Source organism: Pantherophis guttatus, chromosome 1, assembly GCF_059756535.1.
Source record: "Pantherophis guttatus breed Tessera chromosome 1, ASM5975653v1, whole genome shotgun sequence".
NCBI lineage: Eukaryota > Metazoa > Chordata > Lepidosauria > Squamata > Colubridae > Pantherophis > Pantherophis guttatus.
The window spans coordinates 11,933,358-11,961,308 of NC_142063.1; the positions used below are offsets into that span (position 1 = coordinate 11,933,358).

The 27,951-nt window shown below is 48.2% G+C and overlaps 2 protein-coding genes and 1 long non-coding RNA gene across 7 annotated transcripts in view; 1 reads left to right on the plus strand and 2 right to left on the minus strand.

Annotated features, from left to right (window-relative positions):
* NCLN (nicalin) overlaps window positions 1-2,479 on the minus strand; it is a 47,593-nt gene extending 45,114 nt beyond the window's left edge. For 3 of the 4 annotated variants that reach the window (XM_087872568.1, XM_087872665.1, XM_087872620.1), the window contains exon 1: window positions 1,586-2,470. In XM_087872568.1, the coding sequence (XP_087728694.1) occupies window positions 1,586-1,772 (187 nt within the window). In that variant the 5' untranslated portion in view covers window positions 1,773-2,470. Of the gene's footprint in view, window positions 1-1,585 lie in introns of all 4 variants that reach the window. The other variant, XM_060681552.2, reaches the window with a different exon arrangement.
* Window positions 1,981-27,014, plus strand: LOC132712209 (uncharacterized). 2 transcript variants are annotated; one of them, XR_015728660.1, is made up of 4 exons: window positions 1,981-2,086; window positions 25,134-25,239; window positions 25,984-26,075; window positions 26,769-27,014. It is a non-coding gene; the product is annotated as an uncharacterized LOC132712209 (long non-coding RNA). The 2 variants fall into 2 exon arrangements; XR_015728656.1 differs by lacking the exon at window positions 26,769-27,014 and having other exon boundaries at window positions 25,984-26,690.
* Window positions 11,544-19,635, minus strand: S1PR4 (sphingosine-1-phosphate receptor 4). The gene is made up of 2 exons (XM_087872841.1): window positions 19,371-19,635; window positions 11,544-14,884 (listed from the first exon to the last, which is right to left on the minus strand). The coding sequence occupies exon 2, from the start codon at window positions 14,557-14,559 to the stop codon at window positions 13,276-13,278; it is 1,284 nt and encodes a 427-aa protein (XP_087728967.1). The 5' UTR covers window positions 14,560-14,884; window positions 19,371-19,635; the 3' UTR covers window positions 11,544-13,275.
* Window positions 27,015-27,951: the final 937 nt, after the last annotated feature.

A 27,951-nucleotide genomic window follows, 5' to 3' on the forward strand; every position in this document is an offset into this window, starting at 1 on the left:
CCCACAGTCCTCCTCATCCTCTCCACCAAGCCCGCTCCTTTTCTAGCACTGATAGTAACAGTAAGAGAGTTGGAAGGGACCTTGGAGGCCATCTAGTCCAACCCTCTGCTCACGCAGGAGACCTGTACTAAGGACTCGAACCGCCGAACTGCCAACCTTTCTGATCGACAAGCTCAGTTGTCTTAGCCACTGAGCCACCTACTCAGGATGACGTTACCTAGGTGGGTCATGAAATGTTTGCAAGAAAACAACTAAGCTCAAAAAGCACCAAGGACCCCACCGTCGTCGTCATCGTCCTCCTCCTCCACCACCACCACCACACTGATGATGTTACCTACGTGGGTCATAAAACGTCTGCAAGAAAACAACCAAGCTCAGAGAGCATCAAGCACCCCACAGCCCTCCTCCTCTCTGTAAACCCTACAGTCTTCTAGCACTGATGATGTTACCTAGGTGGGTCATGAAACGTCTGCAAGAAAACAACCAAGTTCAGAGAACACCAAGGACCCCACAGTCTGTCTTTCTTTCTTTCTTTTTTCTTTCTTTTTCTTTCTCTCTCTCTCTCTCTCTCTCTCTCTTCCTTCCTCCTCCTCCTCCTCCCCCTTTCCACAAATCTCATCCCGTTCTAGCACTGATGATGCTACCTAGCTTGGATCATGAAACGTCTGAAAGAAAACAACCAAGTTCAGAGAGCACCAAGGACCCCACAGTCTTTCTTTTTTCTTTCTTTTTCTTTCTCTCTCTCTCTTCCTTCCTCCTCCTCCTCCCCCTTTCCACAAATCTCATCCTGTTCTAGCACTGATGATGTTACCTAGGTGGGTCATAAAACGTCAGCCAGAAAACAACCAAGCTCAGAGAGCACCAAGCACCCCACAAGCCCTCCTCCTCTCTGTAAACCCCACACTCTTCTAGCACTGATGATGTTACCTAGGTGGGTCATGAAACGTCTGCAAGAAAACAACCAAGTTCAGAGAACATCAAGGACCCCACAGTCTGTCTGTCTTTCTTTTTTCCTTCCTTCCTCCTCCCCCTTTCCACAAATCTCATCCTGTTCTAGCACTGCTGATGTTACCTAGGTGGTTCACGAAACGTCTGCAAGAAAACAACCCAGCTCAGAGAGCACCAACGACCCCTTCACCCACCAGCTGCCCCTGGTTAAAGCCCTTGGGGGCTGCTTGAATATCAGGGCCATTTGCCCCAATGAGGGAACCTTCTGGAAGGCCTATGGGGGGGGGGTTCCTATCTCAAAATGAGGGCTGGGGGGGAAAAAAAGGGGCGCCCATGAATCAGCTCCTCCCCCACCCCTCTTGTCAGGTTAGCAAAGGCGAAGCTGGGGAAGGGGAACGAGAAGGTCTTTATTGCAAGGTTTCTCGAAGGCCGGGCCTCCACCCCACCCACCCCCGGGGCTTCTCAGGGCCCAGAGCCCGCCCATACGCGGGCCGGACTCCAGCTCCCATCGTCCCCAGCCTTGGTGAGCGGGGGGGCGGATGGGAGCTGGGGTCCGTCCCTGCGGGGTGGGCTGAGGAAGAAGGCCCTGAAGAGAGGGGCAGAGAGTCGTCGTCGTCGTCGCCCCTCCCTCACTGACCGTAGGGCTGCCCCCCGAGCTCGTACTGCTGCATGCGGTAGACGGTGAACTCGTGGGCGGCCGAAGCCGGCGGCGGGCCCAGCAGCAGCAGCAGGACGGCGGGCAGCACCAGCAGGAAGCTGAGCGGCAGGCACGAGGCCTTCAGCAGCACCGAGCCCAGCACCTCCTCGCCGGCTTCTTCCAGCATGACGACGACGACGACGGCGGCGGTTCCCGGGCTCGAAGGGACGAGGAGAGAAAAACGCCTCAGTCAGAGAAGGGGCGCGGAGGACGCCGGGAAATGGAGTCCGACGGCCTTGGCGCCGCCTCCTCCGCGCGAGGCTTTCTGGGAAGCGGGGAGGGTCACGTGCCACTCCCAACCGCCTTTTTCTCTCTCTCTCTCTCTCTCTCCGCCGCAAGGCACGCTGGGAAACGAAGGTGCCTTTTCCCCCCCCCCCTTTTTCTTCTTCTGAGGCGTTTCTCCGACCTTCCTCGCCTTTCGAAGGGAAATCTTTTAAAATCGTACGTTAACGCTCGGGGAGGCGGGTGTCAAATGGAATTTGTCTCCCTCATCTCCATAGGAAAGCGAACGAGCGCTTCTTTGTAAGGCATGCTGGGAAATGGAGTCTTTCACCGTCTACTACTACTATGAATTCTTTTCGCCGTTGATGTGTGGAGGGGAGGGATCGTCTTTGAGACACGCGCGTAAGTCTCGCGGCATAGGACATGCGCAGAGCAGGCCGGGAAAATAAACGGAGTCTTTTTTTTTTTTTTGGTGGTTGCCCGAGTGCGCAAGGCACGATGGGAAATAGAACTCTCTCCTTGCCCCCTAAAGCGGCGTTCCGATCTCTCTATTGAGCCGCGCAAAGCTTGCTGGGAAGCTTCTCTCGCGTTGGTGGATGGGAAAAAGAGGCCGTAGAGATAGGAATTATTACCACATGATGACATAGAGATATGTAAAAATAGAGATATGCAGATCCTAAAATTCCGGGTTCCTTTTCAGTTCCCCTCCCCCCTATGATTTCTCAATTGTACAGTACTATGCTTTTTATCCCAATGATTTTCATACTTGGCAACTTTTAAGATGAGTGGACTTCAGTTCCCAGAATGCCCCAGTCAGCATTTGCAGACTTCAACTCCCAGAATGCCTAAGCTACCTGGGGCATTATGGGAGTTGAAGTCCACTCGTCTTTTTAAGTTGCCAAGTTTGAAAAATAACTTGTTATATCCATTGCTTTTCTATAGACAAAGAGCAAATTTGATCTGTTAAACGAGAACAGAAAACAAGTGGAGTTTTCAATCTTTTGTTAATATTCCGGTTACAGCTATCACAAAAGTGAGGGAATAAATTTTATTAAAAAGACATGTGTATTGATCCCAGTATTTTTTAATGCGTTAGTGAATATAATGTGCAAAACTCTTCAAGGAAATTTTCCAGAAGTCGTTGTCATGTGAAAATGAACTACTGTTGTTATAGTTATAGTTATAGTTTATTTGATTTGTATACCGCCCTACTCCCGAAGGACTCAGGGCGGTGAACAGCCAACAATAAAATACATAAATACACAAAATTTAAAAACCCGATAAAATCAAATTAAATTATTTGGCCCAGACAAATTAAAATACCCCAATAATTTAAAAACAGATTAAAATTTACGTATTTAAAAAGGGAAGAGATCAGGCCAAGCCCGCTTGATGGAATAAAAAGGTCTTCACAGCACGGCGGAAGGAGCGCAGATCCGGGATCCTCCGTATCTCCGGGGGGAGCTCATTCCAGATGGTAGGTGCCCCCACAGAGAAGGCTCTCCCCCTAGGGGCCGCTAGTCGACACTGTTTGACTGACGGCACCCGGAGGAGTCCCTCTCTATGAGAGCATACTGGCCGGTGGGAGGCTATTTGTGGTAGTAGGCGGTCCCGTAAATAACCAGGCCCTAAGCCATGGAGCGCTTTAAAGGTGGTAACCAAAACCTTGAAGCGCACCCGGAAGACCACCAGGAGCCAGTGCAGCTCGCGCAGGAGAGGTGTTACATGGGAGCGCCATGTCGCTCCCATTACCACCCGCGCGGCCGCACTCTGCGCCAGTTGGAGCCTCCGGGTGCTCCTCAAGGGGAGCCCCATGTAGAGAGCATTACAATAGTCCAGGCGGGAGGTGACGAGGGCATGAGTGACCGTGCGTAACGAGTCCTGATCCAGAAAGGGACGCAACTGGCGAATCAGGCGGACCTGATAAAAAATCCTCCCGGTCACGGCCGTCAAGTGCTCTTCTAAAGACAGCCGTGAATCCAGGAGGACGCCCAAGTTGCGAGCCCTCTCCGTGGGGGCCAATGATTCGCCCCCAATAGTCAGTGATGGCGTCAACTGGCTATATCGGGACGTCGGAAACCACAGCCACTCGGTCTTGGATGGGTTGAGCCTGAGCCTGTTCCTCCCCATCCAGATCCGTACGGCCTCCAGGCACCGGGACATCACTTCAAGGGCATCGTTGGGGTGATCCGGGGTGGAGATGTACAGCTGGGTGTCATCAGCGTACTGATGGTACTCCACCCCGAAACCACGGATGATCTCGCCCAGCGGCTTCACATAAATGTTGAACAGGAGAGGTGAGAGGACCGACCCTTGCGGCACCCCACATATGAGGGGCCTCAGGGTCAACCTCTGTCCCCCTGTCAACACAGACTGCGACCGGTCGGAGAGAAAGGAGGAGAACCACTGCAACACAGTGCCTCCCACCCCTAACTCTTCCAACCGGTGCAGCATGATACCATGGTCGATGGTATCAAAAGCCGCTGAGAGATCTAACAGGACCAGGACAGAGGAGCACCCCCTGTCCCGAGCCCTCCAGAGATCATCAACCAATGCGACCAATGCCGTTTCCGTGCTGTACCCGGGCCTGAAGCCCGACTGGAACGGATCCAGATATGTCGTTTCATCCAGGTGCTGGGGGAGCTGTTGCGCAACCACACTCTCAACAACCTTCGCCACAAAACGAAGGTTGGAGACCGGACGATAATTTACCAACATTGCTGGGTCCAGGGAAGGCTTCTTGAGGAGAGGCCTCACCACCGCCTCTTTCAAGGCGGCAGGAAAGACACCCTCACCCAGCGAAGCATTTATAATCCCCTGGAACCAGCCTCGTGTCACCTCCCGAGAAGCCAGCACTAACCAGGAGGGACACGGGTCCAATAAACAAGTGGTCGCGTTCAGTCTACCCAGAATCCTGTCCACGTCCTCAGGGGTCACAGGATCAAACTCATCCCAGATAACATTCTCAAGACCTGCCCCAGTCCCTCCCCCTGAGACTATCCAGTCGGAGTCCAAATCTTCCCGAATCTGAGCGATTTTGTCATACAGATATTGAACAAAATCCTCGGCTCTACCCTCCAAGGGGTCCTCCCGCGCTTCCTGGTGGAGCAGGGAGCGGGTCACCCTAAACAGGGCGGCCGGGCGATTATCTGATGACGCAATAAGAGCAGCAAAATAGCTACATTTCGCTGCTTTTATCGCCACTAGGTAATTCCTAATATGAGCTCTTACCAGTGTCCGGTCAGATTCAGAAAGACTGGCCCTCCAACTACTCTCTAGGCGTCTTTTCCGGCGCTTCAACTCCCTCAGCTCCTCAGTGAACCAAGGAGCTAAATGAGATCGGCGCCGGGTCAGAGGCCGCAAAGGCACGACCCGATCCAGAGCTCCAGCGGCCGCCCTATCCCAGGCGGCCACTAGGTCTCCAGTCGAGGCGTGTGCCAGATCCTCAGGGAATGGCCCAAGCTCCATCTGGAACCTATCCGGTTCCATCAGGCGCCTGGGGCGGAACCATCTTACCGGCTCCGCCTCCCTGCAGCGGGGTGTAGCGGTTCGAAGGTCGAGACGAAGGAGAGAGTGATCAGACCATGACAAGGGCTCGGTGACTATATCCCCTATCTCGAGATCACTCAACCACTGTCCAGAGACAAAAACCAGATCCAGCGTGTTTCCCCCCGTGTGGGTAGGGCCATGAATTAACTGGGTCAGGTCCATAGCTGTCATGGAAGCCATGAACTCCCGAGCCACCTCAGATGCCTCACCAACGGACGGCAAGTTGAAATCCCCCATGACCATAAGCCTAGGGGTCTCAACTGCCACCGTGGCGATGACACTGAGTAGCTCAGGCAGGGCTGCTGCCACATGGCAGGGAGCCAGGTATGTGATCAGCAAACCCATCTGAACCTCGTGGCCCCATTTCACAAGGAGGGATTCACAGCCGGCCGTCTGAGGAACAGTGGCCTCCCTCGGTCTCAGATCTTCGTTAATAATAACCGCTACCCCCCTGCCCCTACCCTGCAACCTCGGCTGATGGAATGCGCGGAAACCTGGTGGGCACATTTCAACAAGAGGGACCCCCCCCTCTTGGCCCAACCAGGTTTCCGTAATACCTGCCAGGTCCGCTCCCCCCTCCTGAACAAGATCACAAATGAGGGGGGCTTTATTTACTACAGACCTGGCATTGCATAACATCAGACGGAGGCCAGGGCCCTGAGGATCTGCGCCACCTGGAAAACGAGTGGAGCTTTGGGGGCCGGAGCGCGCCACCGCTCGAAGACAGCGCGCGCGCGCTCCCCTAACACGATATGCCCCCCTGCTCCCGCCATATCTACCACTCCCACCCACAGTACTGATGGTAAAAACCTTATCTGGATGAACTTTATCCCCCCTCTTGACCCCGGGCCCCCCACCCCCCATGCCGTGCTCCACAGCCTTACCTGGCCCTCCCCTTAGTGGGTATCCCCCATACCCACGGCCTTACTTCTGATCCAACCCTCCCCCCCCCGGAACCCCTTAAGACATTTGCTAAAACTTTATATAAAAAACCCCTCAACCCCCTCTTCGCGACATGCCACCTCTCTGGGTTCCAAAGCCCTTCATCGAGGTAGGCCTTCGATAACATGGAAGGCCAGGCTTGCGAGAGGGGGGAGTCTCGCAAGGCAAAGAGCTCAGCCGGTGAATACATTCCTGCAAGTTCGCCTGGGGAAATAGAGTCAGGCTAAGGATTCAATGATGGTACATTTAAAAGTCCAGGAGAGACAGTTCACCATTTTGGCGCGGATCAGAACCGGGGCTCCACTGTCCTCTCACGGCAGTGGAGAGGAATCTCAAGCCGATGTCCTGAGAAAACAATGACCAAGCCACCCTCTCACGGTGGCTGGTATCGACAGGTCTAGTTCAGTGGCAATAACAGCAAGGTGACTCCCTCGGTGACCACACCCAGGCTTAAGCCTCTCCTCACAGCAAGGCATTGTAAATGTGATCATGTAAAACTGATCATGTATGTGTCATTCAGGATTTAAAGTTTGCCTAAAAGCTTACCTAAATCCTGTCATTGCATGGGAGAAATAGCTAATTCCAGAGTGATTAGAAGCAAGCTATGTACATTTTTTTTCTTTTAGTGATCCCATATAGGGGTGGAGTCAGCGCAACTGAATGGAGCTGAGTGTTTACTGGCCGGATGCCCTTCCTGTCACCAATGCAGAGTTGGCAGCAGATATATATACTCATTGTGCCCAGAGAGAGAAATATCTGCCGCTACCTAGGATCGAACTCACAGCCGCCTGATTGTGAGCAAACTATGTACATCTCTAGCCAAAGCAATCTATCTGGGTTTGAGTGGCCATTATGTACAGATAGTCCTCAACTTACAACCATTGTTTAGTGACCATTTGAAGTTACAACAGCATTGGAAAAAGTGACCTATGACCTTTTTATTTTATTTTATTTTATTAATTTATTTATTTAGTTTAGCTAAACGGGCCATTTCCGGCCTCTGGAGGGCCTCCGGGGGATGGGAAAGGCCCATTTTTCGCTCTCTCCAGGCTCCAGAGCCTGTCTAGGGCAAAAACAGCTTTCCCCACCTCCTCGGAGGCCCCCCCCCGGAGGCCAGAAACGGCCCATTTGTGGGACCGGACGTCGGCAAACAGGCCGTTTCCAGCCTCCGGAGGGTCTCCAGGGGGTGGGGAAAGCCATTTTCGCCCTCCCCAGGTTTCTAGAAAGGCTCTGGAGCCTGGGGAGAGCAAAAAATGGGCCTTCCCCACCCCCTCAGAGGCCCTCCAGAAGCCGGAAACAGCCTGTTTCCTGACTTCCGGTGGGCCCAGAAGGCCTGAAAATCAGCTGGCCGGCGCGCACACGGGCACTGGAGTTGAGCTCATGTGCCCACCAATATGACTCCGCGTGCCACCTGTGGCAGGCATGCCATAAGTTTGCCATCACAGACCTAGAACTATGCTGCCTACAGTCCGACTTAAACATAGTACACAAAATTATTCGCTACAATTATTCACCTATCAATGACTACTTCAGCTAGAAAGGCTCTGGAGCCTGGGGAGAGCGAAAAACGGGCTTACCGGGCCCACCGTGCCATCATGTGCCAAAAGCGGGGGGTGCACGGGGGGGTGCACATGTGTGGGGGAGCAGTGCACATACAGTTATGGGTGTGGGCATGCATGCGCGCAACCCCCCCCCCCCCACACACTCCCCCTGCTTTTGGCACGCGATGGCAAAAAGGTTAGCCATCACCGTTCTAGGTTGTCCAAGCCCAAAATTTCAAGCAAGGTGGCATAAGGTATTTTGTTGCGAGCAGAGGAGTGGAGTACTCTTCTCGTGAAATACCTCTGGACTCGCTCAGTTGTGTTAATGTCCGATATACAGTGCGGATTCCAGGCAGACGAGCTGTATTCGAGAATTGGTCTAGCAAAGGTTTTGTATGCCCTAGTTTGCAGTACAATGTTACTGGAGAAGAAGCTTCGCAAGATTAGGTTTACAACTCTTAATGCCTTTTTGGCAATGCTGTTAAAGTGGCGCTTAGATTGTTTGAGATGAGTACTCCAAGGTCCTTGACAGAGTGAGGGTTGTCTATGAGATCGTATCGCCCCACCTTATATTTGGTGTTCTGATCTTTTTTGCCAATGTGTAAGACGGAGCATTTGTTGGTTGAGATTTGGAGTTGCCAATTGTTTGACCATTCTGACACATAGTCAAGATCGCTTTGTAGGGCAGCAGCATTGTCAGTGGTGTTGAATAGTTTTACGTCATCAGCGAAGAGGATGCAGCTGCTTATAATATGATCGCAAATGTCATTTATGTAAAGTTTAAAGAGTGTGGGTCCTAAAACGCTGCCTTGGGGGACACCAATGTTAACTGGTGGAGGGTTTGATAGGGCGCTCCCTATTTTGACTACTTGTTGCTTGTTTGACAGGAACGCAGCTATCCACTTATGCAGGGATCCGGAAATGCCATAAGAACTTAGTTTTAACAGTTGTTTGTCATGTACCACTGAATCAAAGGCTTTGCAGAAGTCTATGTAAATTGTGTCTATTGCTTTACTCTGGTCGAGTTGTGTAGTCCATATGTTTTTGCAGTGTAGGAGTTGCAAATTACAGGACAATTTTTTCCTGAAACCAAACTGCTTGTTAGAGAGTAGGTTGTTTGACTCTAAGTGGAGGGTAAAGGATTGGTTTATGATTGATTCTATGACTTTGCAGGTGACACAACACAGTGAGATTGGTCTGAAATTTTCAACTAGGCTGGGGTCTCCCTTTCTGAAGATAGGGATGACCGTGGCTAATGACCATAGGTTAGGCAAGGAGCTGGTTCTGAAAGATAATTCATAGATTGTGCTTAGAAGTTCTGCTATGGCAGTGGAAAGCTTTTTTAAGAAGTAGGCACATAATCCATCAGGGCCAATAGATAGAGATGGTTTTAGGTTGCGTAGTGCCTTTTCAATGTTATTTTCTGTAAAATCAATATGTAGTAGATCGTTGCAATTAGTTGTGGTATGACTAGGAAATGTGGGGCAATGAGCCACACATTATTTCACACATTATTATTATTTCACACATTATTTCACACTTACGACCATTGCAGGATCCCTACAGTCACGTGATCAAAATGTGGGTGCTTCACCACTGGTGCTTGCAGTGTTCTGAGATCATGGGGTGACCAGTTGTAACCTTCCCAGCTGACTTCCTACTAGTAAAGGAAAGGGAGACAGATTCACTTCATGACTGCATGATTTGTTTAACAACAAAGGTCATAAAATGGAGCAAATTTTATCCAAACACTGCCTTCTCTTAGCAATGGAAATTTGGGGCTCAATTGTGGTCATAAGTTAAGGATTACTTGTAGTGTAAATAGTGTATGTAAGCAGTGTGTTATCTTAGGGCAGTGTTTCACAACCTCAGCAACTTTGAGACATATGGACTTCAACTCCCAGAACTCCCCAGCCAGCAATGTTTTAAGAGGAGTGGACTTTAACTCCCAGAATTCCCCAGCCAGCAATGCTTTAAGACGGGTGGATTTCAACTCCCAAAACACCCCAGCCAATTTGATTCAGGATAGCCCAACATCAGAAGTCTGATAGCCTCTTTTGCGACTCACCAATTTTATTCAAAGGCAGAAACTTTCTGAAATGCAGCTCACTGCATCAGATGCATGGAGTGGTTTGTATATATAGTTTGTAAATAGTGCAAGCATCATAGTTTTTGGGCCCCATACCCTTTCTATGATTAACCTATGAAATCCTATTCCAGGGTAGGAAACGCTAAGAGTTACAACATCATGGGTAAGCATTGATCAACAGCTGCTCCGGATGCAAGTGAATCTCAGGTCCTCTTTTGTAAACGGATGAGTGACATAAGATCCAAGCTAAATTACATTTTCTCTTGTTTAAGAAAAATTGTTCCCATGGAATTTCTCAAACTTTGAGGGACACCCTTGTTCAGCACAAAATGTTCTAATCGGTCCTTTCTCGCTCATGCTATGCAATTCATACTTTCCGTCCGTGGATTGCTAAAATGTCTTGAGGTTTCTTAACCTTTGCAACTTTATGATGTGTAGACTTCAATTCCCAGAATGTCCCAAGCCAGCCTCCTAGGCGTTGAAGGCCACAATGCTCCAAAGGTGCATTTTTCTAAAGGCAACTGAATTTTTGCTTTTCCTTGAAGACGTTTCCCTTCTCATCCAAGAAGCTTGTTCGGTTCTGATTGAACTGAAGAACCATCAGAACTGAAGAAGCTTCTTGGATGAGAAGGGAAACGTCTTCAAGGAAAAACAAAGTCCAGTTATACCTTTGGGACAACTATGACCTGGAGGACTGAGAATCGGGTGGAATTCAGCTGGTTTGGACCAGTTTGGGCGAACCGGATGTTAATTTTAATCTGGTTCGCCGAACTGGTTGTTTTTTTTAAATTTTGATTTATATGCCGCCCTTCTCCGGAGACTCAGGGCGGCTTACAATGCGTTAAGCAATAGCCTTCATACTTTTGTATATTTATACAAAGTCAGTTTATTGCCCCAACAATCTGGGTCCTCATTTTACCTACCTTAGAAAGGATGGAAGGCTGAGTCAACCTTGAGCCCGGTAAGATTTGAACTTGCAGTAATTGCAGGCAGCTGCTGTTAATAACACTGTTAATAACAGTGCTTTAGTATGCTGCGCCACCAGGACTCCTGGTTGTTGCAAGGACTGGCTGACCCCATCCACCCCTCCCCTCCCAGGAGTCTCCACACAGCCCGTTTTGGATGCCAGGTAAATGCAGGGCCCACGCGGAGGCTCTGGGAGGGCGAAAAATGGGCCTCCCGGAAGTTCTGGAAGTCTGGAAATGGGCCCATTTCCGGCCTCCAGAGGGCCTCTGGAGCCCGGGTGAGGCCGTTTTCGCCCTCCCAGAGGCTCGAGGAAAGCCTCCAGAGTCTGGGGAGGACAAAAACAACCCCCCATGATGCAGGAAACCAAGTAGGAAGCCATGCTCACCATGGCCACGCCCACCCAGCAATCTGGCAGAGAACTGCTTGCTAAAATTTCTGAATCCCACTCCTGCTGAGAATCTCTATAGACATAAAGCCCACAATCTTAAAAATCGTTGAGTTTGGAAAACACTTGGGAGATTTGCGTTTGCTTTTCGTCCTTCTTCCCAATACACAAAACAGAAAACTGACTATTTCTGACCACGCATGATACGTTTAGCTTATTTATTTAATACTTTTTAGCATCTCAAGAAGAAACTTTCAAGGCAGGTTATTTTAAAAAAAGAGGAAAACATACATACATTCACACCAGATTTCTGTACTCATGTTTGTTTCGGTTTGCAAGAGAAATGCAGTTCATGAATAAAAGAATAATTTGTAAAAAAAAAAATACATTTGGTCTAAGAATGTTCAATCTAAGCTGAACACAAAGTCTACATAGGACAAAAGAAAATCTATTTCAGCAGCGGAATTCAGTCGACGTATATACATTTGAAAATACTTTCTACGAAGAACTGGCCTTTGCTGTAATTGTTGTAACTTTTTAAACAAGTGGGAAATAATCCCTTGACCATTTCAGTTGTCATCCCAGTGGATGGACGGACGGACGGATGGATGGATGATGAGGCTTTAAAAAAGTCTTAATAAAATACAGCGAGTGTCCCATTGTACTGTTGGATATGAAGCAAAATACCTATCTGATTCCGATTGCTGTAAGCTTATTTAAAAAAATTACTGGATGTACCAATCCAGTAAGAATGCCCCAAGGTAGAATACAGGTAGTCTTTGATTTACAGACAGTTGTTGCATGAGTTTTGGCACATTTTATGACCTTTCTTGCCACCGTCGTTAAATGAATCAGATTTCCCCGTTGACTCTGCTTGTCAGAAGGTCGCAAAAGGGGATCACGTGACCCCAGGGGGACACTGTAACCATCATAAATACGAATCAGTTGCCTAGTGCCCGAATTTTGATCAGGCAATCATGGAGATGCAATGGTTGTAAAGTGTGAAAAACAGTCATAAGTCACTTTTTTTCCAGTGCCGTTGTGGCTTTGGACGGTTACCAAACAAACTGTTGTAAGTTGAGGACTACCTGTCCTCTTTTCTTAACAAGAGTTTTCTCATTTATCTCGGAACCCATTAGAAGAATTGTGTGTCAATACAGTCATAGAATAGGCTGCTCCGGTGGTGAAGTCCAATTGTTTTTTACTCCTGGTTCTGTGGGCGTGGCTTGGTAGGCGTGGCAGGGAAAGGATACTGCAAAAATCTCCATTCCCACCCTACTCCAGGGGGAAGGATATTGCAAAATCTCCACTCCCACCAGTGGTAGGTTGCTCCCGGTTAGGACCGGTTCGCAAGAACCGGTAGTAAAACCAGTGGCAGGCCCCGCCCACCGCCCCGGATGTCGTCATCAGCGATCTGCTCATGCGATCCCGTTGCGAACCAGTAATAAAAGTAGGTAGAACCCACCCCTGACTCCCACCCCACTCTGGGGCCGGCCAGAGGTGGCATTTGCCGGTTCTCCGAACTGCTCAAAATCTCCGCTATCTGTTCCCCAGAACCTGTCAGAACCTGCTGGATTTCACCCCTGGGCTGCTCCAGCTTTTGAGATTCAGTTGCGTTCCTACAGAGGCACTGAGTCCTGCAAGAAATCAGCCGGTGAAAACGAAGGGTTATGTCAGAAATCAAGGCCAAGCAGCTGGATGAAAGGGAAGGAAGGGCTGACATCAGCCAGCGAAGTCAAGAACAAGGAACCTCTTCAGAACGCGTGAGGTTGCCCAAGGAAGATGTGCTTGGAACAGGACGTCTTTTGCATTTCACTGGTCGACTGGTTGACCCTTGGCTGACCACTGGTCATCGAAGAGGGCAACGGACTGAGCAAGTCCCCTCATCGGGCATCAGCCATTCAAAGGTCTCGGTATGTTGCAGAAGACCTATCTTCTAACCTTGTGGGTAAGGTTGGCCGGAGCCATCACTGACCACCAAAGCGCTCAGCATGCTGGAGTTGCTGGAGAGAGGTTCTTTCCTGGCGGTCCGTTTCTGTATCACGGGGCTCCGGAAGCTCTCGCGCACCTTCAAGGAGCTCCCCACCTCTGTGGAGGAGCTGGGGGGATGGTCGCTGGGGGCGAGGCAGCCGCGGGGGCCTTGCCACCCTGCCGAGATGCAGCAGCAGCAGAGCAGCTCCACCACGGCCCGCCTCACCTCTTTGCTTTTCAAAGAGTAGACGATGGGGTTGATGAAGGAGTTGAAGACCGCCAAGGTGACGAACCAGCCGAAGACGTTCTGCAGCTTCAGGGCTTTGTTCTTGTCGAAGATGTCGATCAGCAGCAGCAGGAAGAGAGGGATCCAGCAGATCAGGAAGGTGAGGAGGATGATGAGCACCGTCTTCAGCAGCCGCAGGGACCTCTTCCGGCTTCCGTTGGAGAAGCCCAGCTTGACCCGCTTCCCAACCCAGCAGTAAATGGAGCAGTAGAGGCTCACCACGCCCACCAGGATGATGCTGAACATGATGACGGTGAAGAGGATGTAATTCTTGGCGTAAAGAGGCAGCAAAGTGGAACAGCGAGGCACGTCGCAAATGCAGTTCCAGCCGAACAAAGGAAGCAGGCCGATCACAAAGGCCAAGAACCAGGATAAGAAAATGCAGTTCCGGAGACGGCACGTCTTGACGGACTCGCTTTCCGCGATGGGCCTCACCATGGCGCTAAAGCGCTCGATGGCCGTCACCAGCAGGCTGAAGGTGGAGGCCGCCAAGGCGATGAAAAGGATCCCCTCGCGGAGAAACCACATGTAGGGATACAGCTGGAAGGTCGTCCGGCCTGACAAGCAGAGGTTGGTCAAGTAAGCGATCCCGGCCAGCAGATCGCTGGAAGAGATGCTGGCCAGGCAGGTGAAAATCCAACGTCGGCTTCTCACCTTAAAGAGGATGGCCATCAGGACCACCAGGTTCTCCAAAATGATGAGGCAGCTGGCGGCGATGATGATGATCTTGAGGACGTCAAGGTGGTCTTCCTCGGGACGCCGGTGGCTCAGCCGTCCGGTGAGGTTGTAATGGTACAGAATGATGTTGAAATCCTCGGTGGCGGTCAGGAGAGAGCAGGACTGCTGGCCACGGACGGAGCCAAGCGCTGGCTTGAAGGCAGAAGTAGGGAATGAAGAAGGGAGGGAGGAGGAGGAGGAAGAGGAGGAGGAGGAGGAGAAGGACAGCTGGCTTCGGTCCGTCATGTTGTGGAGAAAACAAACCGTTGTGGAGAAAAGGAATCGCAGTGGGCAATGCAGGTGAGCTTGTGGTTGGAAAGACGTGGCGAGGACACCAGCTGCGTTGCCGGAGGAGGAAAAGAGAGCAGCTTTCAGGACAGCAGCCGCACACGGGTTGCAAAACCCAGGTGTCCGAATCCGGCTTCCGAGAAGCTAAACTGGATTGGAAGATGCAAAAGCAGGTCGAGCATCTCCGGAGAGGAAGCGATGCGCCAACGCGAGCCTTCAAATTCTTTGCCTCAGGTTGCAGAACGATTCCTGGTAGAGGCGCCCGTGGACCGCAGAAGGAAGCCTGGTGTAAATTCAAAAAAAAGAAAGAAAGAAAGAAAGAAAAGAAAAGAAAAGAAAAAGGAAAAGCAGATTAAAAGTGTTGCAATAGCATTTGCCTTTTCTACAGCCGTCAGCATGCTGTTTTCTAATTTTGGGGTTTGGCACCATTCCAGCACGCCGATGCAATCAGTTTACCGGCTTTGTTTTTTTTTTTTTGCTTCGTCGGCACGCGACCCCGGTCATTATTTAAACCCTTGAGCAATCTTCATGAGGGTTTCCTAATCAGTACAGTGCAATCAATTTACCGCTCTTCTCTCTTTGATGAGTACATGACCTCAGCGATCAAAAGAGACTTTAGAAATTTCAAAATCTCTCCGCTGCAATAGGCCTTTTTTCTAGTCGGGGGAAAAAGAGGGAAACGGCGGTTTTTCTTTAGAATCAGTGAATCAAGGCAATTTCTGACAGGAAGAAAGGGGGGGGGAACCCTCCTGAACAAATAGGATTTTACGTTTTATTTAGAGGTAGTCCTCGATTGACCATCGTTCGTTTAGTGACCATTCAAAGTTACGACGTGACTGAAAAAGTGACTTATGACCAGTTTTCACACTTACGAACGTTGCAGCATCAACATGATGAAGTGATGAAAATTTGGGTGTAGAATAGAATAGAATAGAATAACAGAGTTGGAAGGGACCTTGGAGGTCTTCTAGTCCAACCCCCTGCTTAGGCAGGAAACCCTACACCACTTCAGACAAATGGTTAATAATAACAGAATCCAACATCCTCTTAAAACCTTCCAGTGTTGGAGCATTCACAACTTCTGGAGGCAAGCTTTTCCACTGATTAAATGTTTTAACTGTCAAGAAATTCCTCCTTAGTTCTAAGTTGCTTCTCTCCTTGATTAGTTTCCACCCGTTGCTTCTCGTCCTGCCCTCAGGTGCTTTGGAGAGTAGCTTGACTCCCTCTTCTTTGTGGCAACCCCTGAGATTTAGGATGGATGCAGTGTCCATCTGATCCCCTTTTGCGACCTCTGACAAGCAGAGTCAATGGGGAAGCCAGATTTCATTTAACAACCGTGTTACTAACTGAACTGCAGTGATTTAACCCCCAAAGCTGTGTGTATGGCACAAAACACACATAGACACACACACACTGTGCCGGGCTGCAAGGGAGAGGCTGTGGATTATTGTACCAGCTGCCCTGGTGATTTCTATTTATTAGTGCCATTTAGATTTCTTATTGCGGTTAGTCCTCGTCTTACGACCACAACCGAGCCCCAAATTTCCATTGCTAAGCAGGCAGTTGTTAAGTGAGCCGTGCCCCATTTTACGACATTCGTTTACGTTAAGAGAATCGCTGCCGTTGTTAAGTGAATCGTGCAGTCATTAAGCAAATTCGGCTTCCCCCATTGACTTTGCTTGTCGGAAGCCAACTGGGGAGGTCGCAAAAGGGGATCACATGACCCCGGGACTGTGAAATGGTCATAAATATATGCCAATTGCCAAGTGGCCAAATATCAATCACATGATCATTGGGGGATGCTGCTATAAATGTGATAACCGGTCATAACTTAAGTTACTTTTTTCAGTGCCGTCACTAAACGAATACTTGTAAGTTGAGCACTATCTGTATTGACATTTATAAAGCAACCACGTTTAACTCTAGGTCTTCAAAGCAGAGTACTTAGTTCTCCCTCTTCCTGTTTTCCCCATAACACCCCTGCAAGGTAGGCCAGGCAGACAAAGACTTAAAGACTCAACATCCTCCAGGAAACTTTCAGAAATGAGGATGGAGCAGAAGTTGGTTTTCCAGGGTTGGCCCAACTCCTTAATCCGGTAGGAACACTATCACCATTGCAGGTAGTCCTCGACTTACAACGGTTCATTTAGTGACCGTTCAAAGTTATCACGGCAATGAAAAAAGTGACTTATGACCGTGATTCACACTTAAGACTGTTGCAGCATCCCCAAGGATGATCAAAATTCAGACGCTTGGCAACCGGTTCATATTTATGACGGTCACAGTGTCCCAGGGTCACATGATTCCCCTTTTGCGACCTTTTTTGACGAGCAAAGCCAACGAGGAAATCCAGATTCACTTAACAGCCGTGTTACTCGCTTAACACATGCAACGATTCATTTAACAGCTGTGGCAAGGAAAGTCGTAAAAATGGGGCAAAATTCACCTAACGAATGTTTCACTTAGCGGCATAAATTTTGGGCTCAATTACGGCCGTAAAACCGAGGACTACCTGTAGTTGCTGGGGAAACGGGAATGCGTCTCGCCGCCACCCCTGCAGTGCTGCCCACCCGCATCCACACAAGCAGCTGTATCATCGCGAAGCTTACACACATATAACTCTTAAACCTGGATTTCATTTTCTCGCAGCGGAGAAATAGTTAAAGATTCGGGAGAATTTTGCCCAGATTCTGCATAAATCAATAAAGGCATTGCATAAATCAATCAAGCTAATTTTAACCACGGTTCCGTTTCTATTTGTTCGTTTTCGTTTGTGGTTGGAAGGCACCTGGAAGGTGGGTGGACGTTATAAATAAACCATTTTTATGTGCGGTTTGTAAAACCTAGTAAGAGGACTCTGGAAGAATTCCCTCATTTGATGAGTAATTTACATTCACGATTCAAGCTTAGTCATAACCTGGGGTTTGGGGTTTTTTTTTTTGGCTTGGTTATAGTTTAGCACGATGCTTCATTCCGGCTACCGGAGTATGTAAATCCTGGTTTCTTATATTTGGGTCACCCTAATCAGTTGTGGCTGAGTCAGTAAACCGAAGATCACAACCCATGACTTAAGAGTCTTTAAAAAAAGAGTTTTTAATCCATTATCCTAAATCACGGGTCTGGTGCGGTTAAAAAATAAACTAAGAAAGGACATCCCAGGATCCTTAAATCCAGGGAAGATTTCACACAAAATCGGTTTTTCTAATCGATTTCTCTTGCAGAAAACCGCTCCATCAATCCTTTGACCACCAAAAGAAGAACTACAGATTTAAGCTCTTAAATAAAAGTGTTGCGGTGAAGAAGAAGAAGAAAAAAAAGTATACTTTTTTAAAAAAAAAAAGAATAAAAGATGGCAAGTGATAAAATCGCCACATGCTATGAAGAAAAAGCAGTGAGAAGGGGGGGAAAATACAGATTTAGTGCCATGTTAATTTCAAAAATAGAGATTTTAGGACAACGGGGGGAAAAATATCATTTAGTCCCTGCTCTCAGAATTAATCCATTTCAAACACCCCTACTAAATAACGGCTTAATATGTGGACATGCCCGATGGCTGCAAATTGCTCATTATACGATGCCATTATTTACTTTAAACCTGGTTTGTTCGACAAACTGTGATTCCTAGATCACATCTCAAGCCAAAAGCAAAAGAAATCACGGCCATCTCTACCGGGAGAGCCGACCTCACCATAGAGAGAGAAAATCTTGCCAAACAGCTGGGTCCATATCACACATTTAACCCAGTTATTAAACAAACCTATTTTTCCGCATTCACACATTACATCGAACTGTAAATTCACCCGTCAGTTCTGAGGCGCAGACTACGCTGAGCGAGGGGGAAAAAAAATAACTAAGGGAAACGTTAAATCAATCCATCGGTTAAGTCTTTACTTGACTAGGTTGTGTGAACGCAGCCACACTGTAACACGCAGGTCAAATCTGTCCCTAAATCTGATGAAACTTCACTTCCAGGGGAAACCTGAGGAGAAATTTTGCAGTCTTTCTCCTAAACTTGAGAGGGTGGCTTCCAATCTTGAGATTTATAGAAACCAAATCGATCCGAGAGTGGAAGATCCTGGATTCAAAGCCAGGGAAGGGATAAGGGAAAGGATCTACCGTGCGATAGCTGTCGGAGATAGGCGATTAGAGAATCAACCAATGCTTATCTCTTTTTTCTGTCTTCTAGTACTGGGAGATGGCATGGGATTCCCCCTATGTTTTTTTGTCCAGGGACAGAAAAGCAAGGGAAAAACCCTTCTTTAGCCAGAGAGATTTCGTTACTCAAAATAGATAATAGGTTTGTTTTTTTTTTAATTTCTTGATTCAAAGCATGTCTATAGCTGCCCATCATATAACCAAGCCTGTGGCAGCCTCCAATCCTTGGGATGGATAATCACATTTGATGCAAAAGTGACTTTCCTGGAGTTTGGTGTTAAGAATATCCATCATGGTTAATGGTCTTACCCCACAAATCAGGGTTAAGCCAAGGACGGTCTAGGGCAGAGTTTGAACACAGCTCCTCTCCGAGCATCAGGCTGCCAGCTATCCCTTCCAATGATGCCAGAGGCAGGAGAAAAGGAATAATAATAATAATAATAATAATAATAATAATAATAATAATAAGAAGAAGAAGAAGAAGAAGAAGAAGAAGAAGAAGACTTGCAAAGGAGGTTGGAGAACATTGAACGACTGAACAGAGAGAAGATGGAAAGGGAAAATATTTTTTTTTTTTAATTGTGTCCCCCCCCCAGGTTCCCCCCCCAACTCACCTGCTCAAAAAATGAGTCCCTCACCAGCAACTGTTCAGCGGTGTGATGTGATTCATCTGGTAAAGCCTCTCAAAAGTTCACGTGCGGTGATCAAAAATTACTGGGATGTGAGTTGTCTCTGCTCGTGCATAATGTTTTTTCCTTTGTTTCTTTTTTTGGTCTCTTGCTCTTTTTTTTTTTTTTTTTTTTAAAGGGGGTCATGATACCTACAAAACAAGGAAGGAGATCTTGCTACACCCAGAACTGAAAAAACCACAAAAACGGACCCACCCAAGATGCGGTTGGCAGGGTGTCAAAAAATCTGTTAAAAAACAGCTATTTTGCCTTCGGGCTGTTATGTACCCCATTCTTCCAGTCAGCATGTCACGTTAGCCTACTTGACATCAATAAATGTCCTCTATTTTCTATTTCAAACTCCACAAAAACAAAGACCTTAATTGTTAATGCCAGGGATTAGTTTCAAGATACGAATTGTAGGATCTTCAGGGCAAAATTTTTGCCAAGCACTTACAGACATGGATGGCACTGTTGGTTGCTACACACTCTTGTTTATTTCTCCCTCTTCTGCTTCCTCTATTCTCGGTTCAGGCTGACGCTGGTACAACATAGGATCCTAGGGTGGAAGGGACCCTAGAGGTCTTCTAGTCCAACCCCCTGCTCAAGCAGGAGACCCTATGTCAGGGATGGCTAACCTTTTTGCCGTCGTGTGCCAAAAGTGAGAGGAGCACCCACCCATAATTCAATATGCCTCACCCACACGCACATGCGTGCGTGACACCCCTGTGCTTTCCCCGCTTTTGGCACGCGATGGCACAATGGGCCCCGTAGATCCATTTTTCGCCCTCCCCAGGCTCCAGAACCTTTCTTGGAGCCTGGGGAGGGCAAAAACAGCCTTCCCCACTCCCTCCAGAGGTTGGAAATAGCCTGTTTCCTGACTTCTGGTGGGCCCGGAAGGCCCGAAAATCAGCTGGGAGCTGAGCTAGGGCAATGCTTGCGTGCCCACCGATAGAGTTCTGCATGCCACCTGTGGCACGAGTGCCTGTTCTGTCCCCGTCTCACACACGCACACAAACAGATAGCCAGGGGTTAAATAAAACAGGCAGACAACAAATTCTTTCAATAAGAGGATTGGCAGCAACCCAGTAGCTGCTTGCCAAGAACTTTACTCAGAGGGAGGGGTTGTTCCTCCGACAGATAAACCCAAACAAGATACACACAGTTCAAGAATTGTCAAATCCAGTCCGTATTAAATCCAAGGCAGATAACGTTGTTTCAAAGATACAATGTGACTCGCTAGTAGTTTGTTTTGTCCGTCACAGAGTCTGAATGGCCACCTCACCCCCTTTTATCCCCTGTGGGGTGTGGTCCAGTGACTCAGCTTAATCCCTGGCACGCCTCCTTTTCTGCTGCGTGCGCCTGTCTCTCCGACGCTGGCGTGGATCCAGCCAAGACTTATCTCCGTCACTGTCCGACTGCGAGGAGATACCTGGCTCCTGGCCAATCTCTTCTCCTTCGGGAAACACCTGAGGCATTGCCAGAGAGGAGGGTCCTGGAGAGGGAGGGCTGGCCAACTCCTCTCCTTCATGTTCGCAGCCTTCTCCCTCCGATAAGTCGGCCTCGGGGGTCGGAGTCACAACAGTGCCATAGGTTCACCATCACGGCCCTATGTCATTCCGGACAAATCCCAAAGGTGCTTTTTCAAAAGGCAACTGGACATGTTTTTTTTCCTTGAAGACGTTTCGTTTCTCATCCAAGAAGCTTCTTCACTTCTGAAGAATTTAAGAAGCTTCTTGGGATGAGAAGCGAAACGTCTTCAAGGAAAAACTAAGCCCAGCTGCCTTTTGAAAAAGCCCCTTTGGGACAACCATGACCGGGATGACTGAGAATCTCCAGAGACATTCCAGACAAATGGCTGTCCGATCTCATCTTAAAAACCTCCTGTGATGGAGCATCCACAACTTCTGGAGGCAAGTCGTTCCGCTGATTAATTGTTTCAACTGTCAGGAAATTTCTCCCTAGTTCTAAGTTGCTTCTCTCCTTGATTAGTTTCCATCCATTGCTTCTTGTCCTGCCTTCTGGTGCTTTGGAGAATAAGTCGACCATGTCTTCTTTGGGGCAGCCCCCTCAAATATTGGAAGACTGCTATCGTGTCACCCCTAGTCCTTCTTTTCACTGGACTAGACATCCCCAATTCCCACAATCGTTCTTCCTATGTTTTAGCCTCCAGTCCCTTAATCGTCTTTGTTGCTCTTCTCTGCACTCTTTCTAGAGCCTCCACATCTTTTTTTATATCGTGGTGACCAAAACTGGATGCCGGATTCCAAGTGTGGCCTTGCCAAGGCATGATAAAGTGGTATTAACACTTCGCGTGATTTTGAATCGGTCCCTCGGTTAATGCAGCCTAGGATTTCCATGGCTTTTCTGGCAGCTGCTGCACCCTGCTGGCTCATATTTAAGTGATTGTCCACTAGGACTCCGAGATCCCTCTCACAGTTACTGCTATTAAGACAGGTACCACCTATTCTGTACCTGTGCATATGGTTTTTCTTGCCTAAGTGAAAACCTTACTTATTTCACCACTGAATTTCATTTTGTTAAGAGGCTAAACCATCTAACTCAAACCACCAGAACTCTTATTATCTTTATTGCTCTTCTCCGCACTCTTTCTGGAGTCTCAGCATCTGGTCTCGTGCAGGGGTGAAATGTAAAATTTGTTACTACCGGTTCTGTGGGTGTGGCTTGGTGGGGCGGGGGTAATGTGACTGGGTGGGCGTGGCCAACTTTTTTTTTTTAACTTTTCAAAGCATTTTTTCTAATGCTTTGAAAAGCCTCTGCCGATCCGGCAACTCAGCTGGGATCGTCGGAGACTTTTCAAAGCATTTTTTTTAACCACCTCTTTTTAACCACCAATCATCAGGAGACGGTGAGTTCTAGTCCCGCCTTAGGCATGAAAGCCGGCTGGGGGACTTTGGGCCAATCATCAGGAGACGGTGAGTTCTAGTCCCGCCTTAGGCATGAAAGCCGGCTGGGTGACTTTGGGCCAATCATCAGGAGACGGTGAGTTCTAGTCCCGCCTTAGGCATGAAAGCCGGCTGGGTGACTTTGGGCCAATCATCAGGAGACGGTGAGTTCTAGTCCCGCCTTAGGCATGAAAGCCGGCTGGGGGACTTTGGGCCAATCATCAGGAGACGGTGAGTTCTAGTCCCGCCTTAGGCATGAAAGCCGGCTGGGTGACTTTGGGCCAATCATCAGGAGACGGTGAGTTCTAGTCCCGCCTTAGGCATGAAAGCCGGCTGGGTGACTTTGGGCCAATCATCAGGAGACGGTGAGTTCTAGTCCCGCCTTAGGCATGAAAGCCGGCTGGGGGACTTTGGGCCAATCATCAGGAGACGGTGAGTTCTAGTCCCGCCTTAGGCATGAAAGCCGGCTGGGTGACTTTGGGCCAATCATCAGGAGACGGTGAGTTCTAGTCCCGCCTTAGGCATGAAAGCCGGCTGGGATCGTCGGAGACTTTTCAAAGCATTTTTTTTAACCACCTCTTCGGCCAAGAGGTTGCGGAAAAAAATGTTTTGAAAAGCCTCTGACGATCTCAGCTGAGCCGCGCGCTCATCAGAGGCTTTTTTTTTTTTTTTACTTTTAAAAGCATTTTTTCATCGGAAGAGGTTGTAGAAAAAATGCTTTTAAAAGTAAAAAAAAAAAAAAGCCTCCGATGATCGTGTGGCTCAGCTGGGCATGGCGGGGGGGCCGCAGGGATTTTTGCTACCGGTTCTCCGAACCTCCCGCTGCCATCGCTACCGGATCAGGCAATCCGATCTGAACCGGGAGCATTTCACCCCTGGGCCTCGTGCCTTCTGCGGACCCCAGTTGGACCTCCTCTCTGGGAGATACACAGCTCCCAGGTTCCTTTCCCAGCACCCAGATGAAGGCATCCGCTGAAGGGGATGAGAAGGGAAATGTTGTCTAGGGGCGACTTCCAGTCCTCTAGTCTTTCCTGTTGGGTGGGTGAGACCCAACAGGGTAGCATTGTTGTACTTTGGGGGTTGTTAAAAAGGCAAGAACTGGAACGGGGTCCAATAAATGCTTCTGCATTCTCTAGGTTGCCCTGTTAATGACTTAGTTCAACCCCCTAGCTAGCTACCTGGGGATGATATACCTGATCAGGGATAGCTACTGCTGCCCCAAAGAAATTCAGGATTCCTGAGATTGTAGAAAGAGTGCAGAGAAGAGCAACAAAAATGATTACGGGACTGGATGGATGGGTGGATGGATGGATGGAGGGAGGGAGGTGTGTACGTGTACATATATACATAGAAAGCTCAGGACCATATATAGGTTGGAAAATTTGGAAGGGGCCTTCATCCTTCAGTGGATAGACAGTGGCTAGAATGATGATGAAGACTGTATATCAGGGGTGAAATCCAGCAGGTTCTGACAGGTTCTACAGAACTGGTAGCGAAAATTTAGAGCAGTTCGGAGAACCGGCAAATACCACCTCTGGCTGGCCCCAGAGGGGTGGGAATGGAGATTTTGCAATATCCTATCCCCAGGAGTGGGGAGGGAATGGGAATTTTGTAGTATCCTTCCCCTGCCACACCCACTAAAGTATACCACGCCCACCAAGCCACGCCCACAGAACCGGTAGTAAAAAAAATTGGAAGTTTGGCTCGTTAGTCATCATCAGTAAGCCACACCCACATCTCATGTATCCTCCCCGTAAAGGTACAATATCTATTTTCTTACTTCTTCGTAGGATTTATGTGTGTTTTTCTTTTAGCCAGGTTTTTCCTAGATAACCAAGGTTTTTCTGCAGCCCTAGCTCAGTGGAATCACATCCACTCGATTCTGGGCTTTTTTCCTTCTGGCAGCCAGCAGGCTCTTGCTGCCTGGTGAGAGACTTATAGATCTATTTCTGGATCTGCAGAAAAAGTTTGGCTGATGAAAGCTTAGTAGAATAAAATTTTAATTATTTTAGTTCCGGAGTTCGCAGAATGTCTGCTTCTTTCTTTACATATATATATGTTTATATACGTATACAGGGGTGGGCTTCAAAAATTAAAGCAAGGGGTCCTCTGGTTGCTAGGTGGGCATGGCCATGGTGGGCATGACCTAGTTGACCTGCACCACAGTGGGGGGGGGGCTTTGCCCTCCCCGGGCTCCAGAGGCCCTCTGGAGGTCGGAAACAGGCCTGTTTCCAGCCTTCCCAAACTTCCAGTAGGCCTGTTTTTCACTCTCCCTGAGCCTCTGTGCATGCCCTGCACTTACCTGCATCGAAAATGGGCCGTGTGGGGACTCTTGGGAGGGGAAGGGTGAGTGGGGGCAGCCAGGAGTGGGATATGGGGGTTCTCCGAACTGCACAGAATCTTAGCTAGAGGTTCTGCCGAACCCCTGCAAACTCCCAGCAGCCCACCCCTGGATATATGTGTATAGATCGATAGATAAATAGATAGATAGATAGATAGATAGATAGATAGATAGATAGATAGATAGATACACATACACATACTCACATACATTTAAATATCAGTTCAATTTGAAAGTGGAAATTGAATGAAATCAAATCTCCTTATTGACAAGAAGCCTTCAATTCATTGTATCTGAAGCCACATTTTTTGTAAGAAGGATGTTGTTTGTGAGTTTTATGCAATTTCTCAAATCTGGCTTTTGTTTTTGAGTGACTCTCACTTCTCCTTCGGCATTTGTTTCGTATCTATATTTGTGCTTTATAGTACTGTAGTACTACAGAATACCTTTGTTTGTCCACAGAGTAAAAGAATGAATTTGAACCACAAACCTTCCTCGAATTCACACATAGTGAGAGAAAGCCAGTTTGGTCTCGTGGTAAATGCACCATGCTGGGAGCTGGGAGACGGTGAGTTCTAGTCCTGCCTTAGGCATGAAAGCCGGCTGGGTGACTTTGGGCCAATCATCAGGAGACGGTGAGTTCTAGTCCCGCCTTAGGCATGGAAGTTAGCGGGGTGACTTTGGACCAATCATCAGGAGATGGTGAGTTCTAGTCCCGCCTTAGGCATGAAAACCAGCTGGGTGACTTTGGACCAATCATCAGGAGACGGTGAGTTCTAGTCCCGCCTTAGGCATGAAAGCCAGCTGGGTGACTTTGGACCAATCATCAGGAGACGGTGAGTTCTAATCCTGCCTTAGGAATGAAAGCCGGCTGGGTGACTTTGGGCCAATCACCAGGAGACAGTGAGTTCTAGTCCCACCTCAGGTCTGCACCCAGTTGGGTGACTTTTGACCAATCTCTGTCTCTCAGCCCAACCCACCTCATAGGGTTTGTTCTTGCGGGAAAAATAGGAGGAGGAAGGAATACGAAGTATTGCCATTTGAGTTATTTATAAAAAAAATAATATAGATGGAATAAAATTATTTTAAAAAGGTACATTTGGGGGCCACCCTGCCCTGTGTATGCAAGCTCTTCAAATATGGTGACACCCCATTCGCTTGCACCCTTGCAGAGTCACCAATCCCCAGGTGTCTCACACCCACACCCCAAATCCCACACTCCTAGCTATCAAGATAAATACTCTCCAAGCTTAGCATATTTACAGCCACCGTTACGTCACTTATTAGAAAGGACAGGCCTTTTTCATTTCAGAAAGCATTTACTCTAGTGTCGACATAAGAAGGAGAAGAGGGGGCAGCTGGCAAGAGGACGCTTGACATTTCACCTACTTATTTTCCTTGAAGGTAATATCCCCTAGGAGATGAGATGGGAGGGGGGACATTCCTGGGAGCTTAAGTAGTAGATATGGGGAGAGTGATTTGGAAGAGGGCCAATGAGATGCAGAGAATTGGGGAACGGAAAGGGAAGGTTTGGGGTCAGGAAGTCAGAGTTGGCTACGCCACGATCGGGGACAGATTGTCGTGCTTAATCAAATGAAAAATTTCTTCAAAGACTCTCTGTTTGGAAATGCAATTTATTTTATTTGAGACGACATCGAAACCTGACACTGTGCTTTAGACCAGGGGTCTCCAACCTTGTCAACTTTACAAAATTCTTTCTTTCTTTCTTTCTTTCTTTCTTTCTTTCTTTCTTTCTTTCTTTCTTTCTTTCTTTCTTTCTTTCTTTTTTCCTTCCTTCCTTCCTTCCTTCCTTCCTTCCTTCCTTCCTTCCTTCCTTCCTTCCTCCTTCTCCCCCTTCCCACAAATGTCATCCTGTTCTAGCACTGATGATGTTACCTCGTTGGGTAATGAAACGTCTGCAAGAAAACAATCAAGCTCAGAGAGCACCAAGGAGCCCTCATGACAACCCTGAGCTACAAACATTCTCCTTTATTAAATGTAAATGTGAGTTGGCTGATACAGTAACTACGTGTATTTGTTCTCCTTTTTTTTTTTGAAATGCCACGATCCCTTCATCAAACTGAACTTCTGTTGTAGAGGTCACCCTTCAGTTTTACACCATGATAATCAGCAGAAACCATAATTTCCTGGAAGGGACACAGGGCAGGTCGAGAGACCACAACATTTGTGATCAAGAATTGCGATTATCCAGAGAAGGGAAGAAGAAAACGGTAGTAAACAACCAACCAAGAGCCTTGGTGGCGCAGCAGACTAAAGTGCTGTTAAGTAGCACCAGCTGCCTGCAATTACTGCGAGTTCGAATCTCACCAGGCTCAAGGTTGACTCAGCCTTCCATCCTCCCGAGGTAGGTAAAATGAGGCCCCGGATTGTGGGGGCAATAAGCTGACTTATTATAAAAAAGAACACCGCTTAGGGGGGCCCCGGAAGCCCTACTAAGCAGGTATATATAAAAGTATGAAGGCTATTGCTTAACGCATTGTAAGCCGCCCTGAGTCTCCGGAGAAGGGCGGCATATAAATCGAACCAATAAATAAATAAATAAATAAACCCCTATGAAAAATAACATGAACTCGACTGGGGAAAGTTGACCGGACAACAACCCGAAGCAAGGAAGAACAGAAGAAAGAAGATGTCAGACAAAAATTGTGGATTTTTGAGTGGGGTGGGCACTTAAAGCAGGAGTGAAATGCTTCCGCTTCAGCCCGGTTTGACCGAACCGGTAGCGATGGCAGCTGGTAGTTCAGAGAACCGGTAGTGATGGCGGTGCAAGGCTCCACCCACCCACCCGGTCGTCATTACTTCCTGGTCAACTTACCCTCTGAACATGCGCAGAAGGGTTTGCACATGCGTAGAGGGTCCGCGTGCGCATGTGATACACACACACACACGTGAGTGAAGCAAGCGCATGCACGACATGTGCACTTCCGAACCGGTTGGGAAGGTAAGTAGATTTCACCCGTGGCTTAAAGCAAAGGAATCTCAATGATCATCAATCTTGAGCCACTTTGGTTGATTTTTTAGGGGAAACTTTTGAAGAATGAGCTGTTTTGGACACCATGCTTCACTGTTGCCATCTTTGTTCTTTTTGTGGTGTGCAGTCAGTCTCAGTAACCGCATGAGTCCAGCTAGTCCTCAACCTACAACCACGATGGAGCCCCAAATTTCCGTTGCTAAGCAAGACGGTTATTAAATGAGTTTTGCTCCTCTTTACGACCCTTCTTGCCACACTTGTTAAAGGAATCGCTGTGGTTGTTAAGTG